The sequence below is a fragment of the Chlorocebus sabaeus genome, chromosome 17 (genome assembly GCF_047675955.1).
Source record: "Chlorocebus sabaeus isolate Y175 chromosome 17, mChlSab1.0.hap1, whole genome shotgun sequence".
Lineage (NCBI taxonomy): Eukaryota > Metazoa > Chordata > Mammalia > Primates > Cercopithecidae > Chlorocebus > Chlorocebus sabaeus.
In genome coordinates this window covers 47,159,596-47,167,789 of record NC_132920.1, presented here as the reverse complement: position 1 = coordinate 47,167,789, position 8,194 = coordinate 47,159,596, and the positions used below count along the sequence as shown (strand labels likewise).

The following is an 8,194-nucleotide window of genomic DNA, read 5'->3' as shown; positions in this document are numbered from 1 at the left end:
TGAGAGAGAGAGAGAGAAACGGAGAGAGAGCGAGCCTGAGAGCCGTATGCGGGCCAGGTCTCCCATTTGGAAGCAGGCTCTGGCACAAAGAGGCAAAACGGATCACACCGCAGGCACCACGACTGTTATCCCATTTGAAAGCTCCAGCCCTATAAACTGTGACCGAAATAGTTCCTGGGAATTCAAATAAAAAAATCCTTCCCTAGAAGTGAAGAAAAAGTGGCCGGGCATAATGGCTCACGCCTGTAATCCCAGCATTTTGGGAGGCAGAGGCAGGCAGATCACTTGAGGTCAGGAGTTTGAGACCAGCCTGACCAACATAGTGAAACCCCATCTCGACTAAAAATACAAAAATTGGCCAGGCATAGTGATGGGCGCCTGTAATCCCAGCTACTCATGAGGCTGAGGCAGGAGAATCGCTTGAACCTGGAAGGTGAAGGTTGCAGTGAGCCACTGCACTCCAGTCTGGGCGACAGAGTGAGACTCCATCTCAAAAAAAAAAAAGTGAAGAAAAAGTGGAAAAGGGGCTCGAAGGGGCATAACCCCCCTCTACAATGTGACTGTGCTTCATGAGGGTATTGCAAAATCAGTTTAGTAGAATATAACAATTTACTAATAAAAATGAAATAAATAAATAAAATAAAAACAAGTAGAAAATATCCAAGGTACACACACACACACACATATTCATGTTATAACGTATCTTTCTTTCTATGGGATCCTGTCAAGAAAGTTTGTAAAACACTGCTCTAGAGACAAATATTCATCACTTTTAGAAAGCAGAAAACACAGGCAGGAAGGAATAGAACTCAGCAGACAAGCTGTGGGGAAACAAGACCCTAAAGAATACTCTAGAGCTCAGGCTGCTGCCAAAGAATTTTAAAGCAATAGATTTACAAGGAGTCTTTGGTAAACAGGAAGGTGGCACATAAGAGGACCGTTCATCCAAAAGGAGAAGGTAAATTCAAAAGCTGTACGTGTCACATTGCCTGTTTTTCATGCTGCCCCAGAAAGCCGTAGAAAAGGTCTCTGCTGAAACATAGGCCACCTTTGTGGTAGTTCTTCCCTGTCTGTAATGCCTTTTCTCTGCTTTTGAGATCAGAGGGCAGTGTGGGGTGGCACTGGAGAGATGGCAGCATTTGTATGAAGTTTAAGCACACCCAGGAAGCAAGGTAAGGGCTGGATGGAGAGCCCAACTTTGTGTACTCCGGACTGCTAAGCAAGGACACTTATTCCAGGGGAGGACTTTTGACTTCGGGAGTCAAACTTTTTCATCTTCTCCTGTGAGATGTAAAAGAAACATTGAGAGGCCAGAAGAAGGTATTCCTTTAAGTTCTATCAATGCCATGCAGTAAAACTTAGCGGTGATGTAAGCATCCTGTGTTGAGCTACCCAATACGGTAGCTCCTAGCCACATGTGGCCCCTGAGCACTGGAAATGTGGTCAACGTGATTGAGCAACTGAATTTTAAATTTAATTTAATTTTAACTGTCATTCATATTTAGATAGCCGCACATGGCTAGTGGCTACTGTATTAGACAGAACAATTCTAACATTTTGTGATTTTTTTTGATGCAAAATAACCTGGGTATAAGTGATTAATCTTGTGACCAGATCTATGTACTGAGTTTTATCTAAATTATTTGAGATAATCATAAACTCAAGGACATCTTTTAGCTGATTGTATCTAGTATGAAAAAGGAAATTTGCTGGATTGATTCATTATTATTTATATGCTTAAACACTCAAATTGTATCTTGGTATTAATGGTTTAAAGAGTCTTTGGTTACTTTAATGTTTTTCTTTCCTGAAAGGAAAAGGAAACTTCCATGAAATATAAAAGACTGGTGTTAAATGCACCTAGTTGCAATGTTAAGCAAGTCATGATTTAAAAAACAGCCTGTGTTTAGTCAGATACCATCACCTGGAAGAGAGTCCTAGAGCAGTCAGTTTTCTAGTAAGTCTGTAAAGGTGGAAATTTACTACGTCTGCAGTGGGAGCAGAAGTCATGATGTCACAGGTTCCGTGAAGTGGAAACACAGTCAAACACCCAGGGGCTCGGATCAGCTCAGCGAGGCCCTACCACTGTGTGCATTTTTCCATTTTGGCTTCAATTTCTTGTTTTTATGCCTCTACCTTACCTGATACCCTGCTTGTTTAGTCACAGACTATGCACCCGACTGCTGCTGCTCAGTCCAGGGAAAATGAAAGTTGGAGTGCTGTGGCTCATTTCTTTCTTCACCTTCACTGATGGCCACAGTGGCTTCCTGGGGGTAAGTTGGTGCTATATCTCATATCTCTTCTCAACTATCTCTCCTCTCTCCTTCTGGCACTTTTAGAACCCCTCACTCTTTAGGGGACTGCAACTGCATAATTTAATGTACTTGAGATCTGAAGTCCTGAGTTCTCGTTTCAACATGACCAACATTCATTGTGTGGCCTTGGATAAGTAAGTCATTTCATCTCTTCGGAGTTTAGATGATCAAACTGCAAAAGAAGAATCTTTGATTAAACTATCTTAGAGATCTTTTCCAGTTCAACACATTTTCTACTATGGCTTCTCGGATGCAGAAAAGTCACGAAGATGGACATTAGCAATCCTTTGACACTCTCTTCCCTATCTACACTCGCTTTCGTGATGCTTTCATCTAGGATCATGGTTTTAATATTCTCTACATGCTGATGACTCCCAGCTGTATAGCTCCATCTCAGACCTCTCCCCTGTCCACACTCACATGTCCATTACCTGCGTGTTATTTCCAGCTGGGCACCCAGTGGACCTCCGAACTTCATTTGTCCAAAATCGAACCCACTCCTTCTTGCCTGTCTCAGCAGGTGGTATCACTATCTTTCCAGCTACTTAGGCAAAAAAACCTGAAGAAACATGCTTGAATCTTCTCACATTCCATATCTAAACCACTGACATTACTTTTTAAGCTTTACCTTTAAAATATATCCAGAATTCAAAAACTTCTCACTACTTCCGTGGCTGCTACCTTGATCCACACCTTCATTGTCTTTCACCTGCATAATTTCAACAACCCCTGAAATACACTCATTGCTTCTGTGCTTATCTGTTCTTAGCAGGGCTTCAGGATTGAGCCTGCTACAAAGTAAGTTACAGCATGTCTTTCCCCGGTTCAGAGCTCCCCAGCGGTTTCTCATCTCACTCAAGGAAAAGATAAAACCCTTTCCGTGGCCTATAAAGGCCTGCACAACCTGCCTCCCCAGACACCCTCTGACCCCACCTCCTGTGCCTCTCCTCTCTCAGCGGCTCTCGTGTCCTCATTCTGCCTTCACCTGCCAGGCATACTCTTACCCTTCAGGTGTTTGCTCAAAAGTTGCTCCAGTGAGGCCTTCCCTAACCACCTCTCCACCATCCCTGGCTTGGGTTTTAGATTCATGATTTTAATTCATCTGGGAAACTCAGCGAGGCCTTATGAAGCACAACTCTTCAAAGTCTCACCATAACTACTTGTTTTCTTTTTAACAGAGAAATGATGGCATCAAAACAAAAGGAGAACTCATTGTGAATAAGAGAAAACATCTAGGTGAGGCTCTGTCAGACAGCATGGTGCAGTGGATTTTGGTGTCAAGGGACCAGGGTTCTAATCCCAGCAGTGCCTGTGATTGGTTGTATGATCCTAGGCATATTATTAAACATCCAAATACGTACAAGGAGAATGACAGTAATTCCTATGAGCAGGACATTTGTGAAGATTAAATAATATCATGAGAGCATAGTGTCTTACATCAGACCTGGCAAGTAGCTGTTCACACATGCCCTTTTCTTCTGTGCCTTAATTCTAATAATGTAATTAATGGCCATAGCTCCAGTGTAGAAATGAGTTGTGTTCTGAAATTTAGTTTGTGGATCTGATGTTTCTAGTGCTGAACACATTTCCTCATAGAAACAGTGATGCACATGTGGTTGTTAGGTTCCTGGATCAGTCCACAATAGCTTTTCTATCATGCAATGAATCTGCCCTACAGCAATCTGCTAATAGTACCATAGCACCTATCACCATGAAAGGCTACACTTCTTTGGGAAAATGAAATCAAAATTTCAACTTGTAATGACATGAATACAATTTTCCTGACAGTAAAAGTAACAATAAAAATATAGCAACTATTATTGGGATGTTACTATGTGGCAGGACTATTTGAAGTGCATTAGTTGAATTAAACCCTCACACTGACCCTCTGAGTTAGGTACAGTGGTCATCTTTATTTTACAGATAGTGAAACTAAGGCACAGAACTAGCAGCAGGGACCAGGATTCAAATCCAGTCAATCTGGCTCCAGAACCAGTGCCATTAACCCCTGACAATGTGAGCAGGGCCACCCTTTTCCCTGTTCCCCACTCCTCACCTGCTTGGACAGTAGGAATGGGACTCGCCTCAGCTCCTACCGCTCAGAGAGGACTTCCAATGCCTGGGGAAGAGGCTCCAGTCTGTAAGGAGATGGGAGAGTAAGAGATGGGACTGGGGTGCAATGGTGTGGGATGTCGGGTCTTTCATAGGTGAGCTTTGGGGGACCTTGAAGACCCTGGGAATTTCATGCCAGGTTTTATGTGAATGGACTTAAGTGAATTTTGGATGGGAGAAGACTTATAGGATTCCCCTCCTTTCCCTGTCAAAATCAGTTAATGGCTTCTCCGTGGGGAAAGAAAAGGTGCTGTCCAGAAATGATGAGCTGGAGGTGAGGGTGCATCAAGCCTCAAGGGAAAGTTTAGTTTTGTTTTGCTTTTGGATTTCATATAAATACCCAAACTCAGTTAACAAATGGAATATTTTCACAGGAGAAGAAAGGGCTCTTCGTAAGTGTGAGATTGAGGGGTCTTATATTGGAGATACTTCAAGGAGATCAGAGCTGGGGGCAGGGGAGGGAAGGTTGACTTGGATTTCCTCACCTGTTCCCCCTTCAGTCTCAACACCTGAAGCTTGACTGTGGGTGCGCCGTGAGGAACTGTGTAACATTGAGAGAGTGATTCTGGGGAGGGACAGGCAGCACCGGGGCAGCTGGCCTGGCAGAAGTGAGAGGACAGACGTATATTCGGCATGTGTGGGAGCCATCGGCTTGTGTTTATCCTGGGTATTCATTTTTAGTCCATGTTTGGATGAGAGGAACTCAAGAACGAGCAGCGTGATAGAGTCCCTGATCTTCAGGCTGAATTTGATGATTGTTTCTCAGTCACTTCCTCAGTAATATTTTCCCCATGGACAGAAAAAAAGGTTTCTTTTGTTTCTTAGTCACTTCCTCAGTAATATTTTCCCCATGGACAGAAAAAAAGGTTTCTGACTCTCTTTCTCTCTTTAGGCCCAGTCCAAGAATATGAGCTGCTGCTTCAGGTGACCTATAGAGATTCCAAGGAGAAAAGAGATTTGAGGAATTTTCTGAAGCTCTTGAAGCCTCCATTATTATGGTCACACGGGCTCATGATTATCAGAGCAAAGGCTACCACGTGTAAGTGGCTCTTAGTGACTGGATATGTAAATGGGGAAGGCGGGTGTATCAGTCAGGGTTATGCTATCAGGTTGGGTTATGCTGTGGAAACAATCATCCCTACAATCTATGTGATTTAAAAGAATAAACGCTTTATTTCTTCTTCATGCTACATGTCCATTGCAGATTGGCAGAGGGCTGTTTCTGTTGCCACCAGTACGCAGAGTGATGTATCAGACCCTATCTCATATATACCCATGCTAAGTCAAAAATAAATGAAACACTGGAGAGTTTTCCATAGGCAATTAAATTCTCTGACTCAGAAGTGACCACAGTAATTCTGCCCACAACTTATTGGTTAGAACTGGCTCCGTGGCTCCACTTAACTTCCGGGGACTAGGATATGCAATCCTGTGTACCTGGAAGATGGCAAGAAATATTTGGCAAACAGCACTAATAAGCAAAAGGTGGGGTTCAGAGAAGTTAAATTATTGATCTAAAGCAGTGATTCTTAAAGCGTGGTCCCCAGGCTAGCAGTAGCAGCAGCAGCAGCATTAGGGAACTTAACAGAAATGCAAATTCTTCATTCATCTTGACTTAGAGGATCAGAAACTCCAGGGTAAGATCTTCCAGGTGATTCTGTTGTGCAATAAAGCTTGAGAAACATTTGCTACACACTGTGCATATTTTCACAAAGGTATCCGGTGACTTCGCCCTGCTTTTTGATCTACTGAAAAAAAATGACTTCGGTGGGAATTTCAGGTGTGATAGAAGGGGGCAGGCATGGGGGATTGCTACTAGAGAAACTTTTCATCATGACTTTCCCCGAAAATGTTTCTCTGCCTTTGTCATCTTGCTTATAAGGCCTACCTGGGAGTGGTGGCAGGTGGATGGAAAGGAGTCTCCAATGAGATGGTGGTCAAATACCCTCTAGAATCCTTTAAATATCTCTCCTATTACAAATATCCTCTTCTGCTTCTCTCTTCCATTGCAGTGGCTATGTATAGAGCATACTTCCTTCTTTGGCATGCTAATCCCAGCCATTGTAGCTTTATGTTTGTTAGCTTTCCAATACTAACCTCAGAATTTATTGAGTTGGACATTTCCTTACCTTAAATATATTGCCATCCTGGCCTCATCCTTCTGGCTTTTGGTGAGAAATATTACCATTATTTTACTTTTAATGGCAAAAAATTGCTATTACTTTTGCACCAATCAAATCCTTGGTCCAGATTCCATGTCAGCGCTAAGGATCAGAAATCACTACTCAGGGCTGGGTGCAGCGGCTCACGCTTGTAATCTCAGCATTTTCGGAGGCCAAGGCAGGCAGATCACTTGAGCTCAGGAGTTCAAGACCAGCTGGCCAACATGATGAAATACTGTCTCTACTAAAAATACAAAAATTAGCCAGGGGTGGTGGTGCATGCCTGTAATCCCAGCTACTCAGGAGACTGAGGCACAAGAATCACTTGAACCCAGGAGGCAGAGTTTGCAGTGAGCTGAGATCATGCCACTGTATTCTAACCTGGGCAACAAACCAAAACAAAACTCATAGAAGATGTGGGAAGTTAATCTGAAAAATAAACATATAAAAAATAAAATCACTGCTCAGCAGTAGTCAGTTTATAAACCAGAATCCAGGAGACTGAGTTCTATTTTTTTGTGCAGACTGCAACAACCTGAATGGGGTCCTGCAGTGTACCTGTGAAGACGGTTACACCTGGTTTCCTCCCTCATGCCTCGATCCCCAGAACTGCTACCTTCATACGGCTGGAGCACTCCCAAGCTGTGAATGTCATCTCAACAATCTCAGCCAGAGTGTCAATTTCTGTGAGAGAACAAGTAAGCAGCAAAGAATGCTCGGGCTGGGTCTTCTCCCACCCCAACATGCAACAGAGAAGGGACTCTGGCTCATGGTCTTGCTAGTCACTGTTTGTTTACAGGGAGATTGAGGGACAGTGATTATATATTATGTTGGGCCTGGCTGGACACAGTGAGAGTTTTCATAGTACAGAAGATCCAGAAACACATGTGACGGTCACTTCAACCTTTAGGTCCATCCAGCTCAGCTCTGCAATCATATGATTCTATTGAGATTGAGGGAGAGTTGCTAAAATTCCAAAATGAGGAACTGCTTGAGTAAGCAACATTTGTCTTCCTACTCTCTTTTCACCTCTTTTGCCAACATCAATTTCAAGAAAAGGGAAGTCTAGAGATGTGAATGCAGGGAGGAACACACAGTGAATCATTCCATTGAAAGAAATGCTGTCAATTGTCAACAAATATGTGTACTGAATGCCTTGTTAAAACAAAACAAAAGCTAAAAGTCTAGCTTAGGAAACCAGTGGTAGCTGAGGGAGCTATGGCTAACTTAGGTTTCTGTTCAATGAAAGATGAGATTAGCCAAATGACACGGACTCCAGGGCATGAAAGACTTTAAAAAGCTCCTGCAATGATTACTTCAGTTAACTGGAAGCCCCAGATATTGGTGGAACTGAGCAAAGAGTGAGCCTGAAATAGCCCAGCTTAATTGGGAATACTGGCTCTCCTTCCTGGGACTACAGCAATTCAGGCTATGGCAATACATTACTTATTAAGCACCATCTTTATACCCAGATCAGAGGCAAATTCTAGGAGGACATGAAGAAGAATTTCTCTTGCTGTCTATGAATTAAGAGACTCATTGGAAAGGCCAGACTGTAATACAAGAAAGAAAATAATGTCATTTCTTCAACAAATGTTGATGAAA

General features: G+C 42.9%; 1 protein-coding gene across 2 annotated transcripts in view; it reads left to right on the top strand.

Annotated features, from left to right (window-relative positions):
* The first annotated feature begins 2,176 nt into the window (after window positions 1-2,176).
* The window catches only part of ADGRF1 (adhesion G protein-coupled receptor F1), a 31,283-nt gene continuing 25,265 nt past the window's right edge, over window positions 2,177-8,194 (top strand). For both annotated transcript variants that reach the window (XM_073006045.1, XM_073006044.1), the window contains exons 1-4: window positions 2,177-2,273; window positions 3,494-3,551; window positions 5,320-5,466; window positions 7,114-7,287. In XM_073006045.1, the coding sequence (XP_072862146.1) occupies window positions 2,205-2,273; window positions 3,494-3,551; window positions 5,320-5,466; window positions 7,114-7,287 (448 nt within the window). In that variant the 5' untranslated portion in view covers window positions 2,177-2,204. The remainder of the gene's footprint in view (window positions 2,274-3,493; window positions 3,552-5,319; window positions 5,467-7,113; window positions 7,288-8,194) is intronic.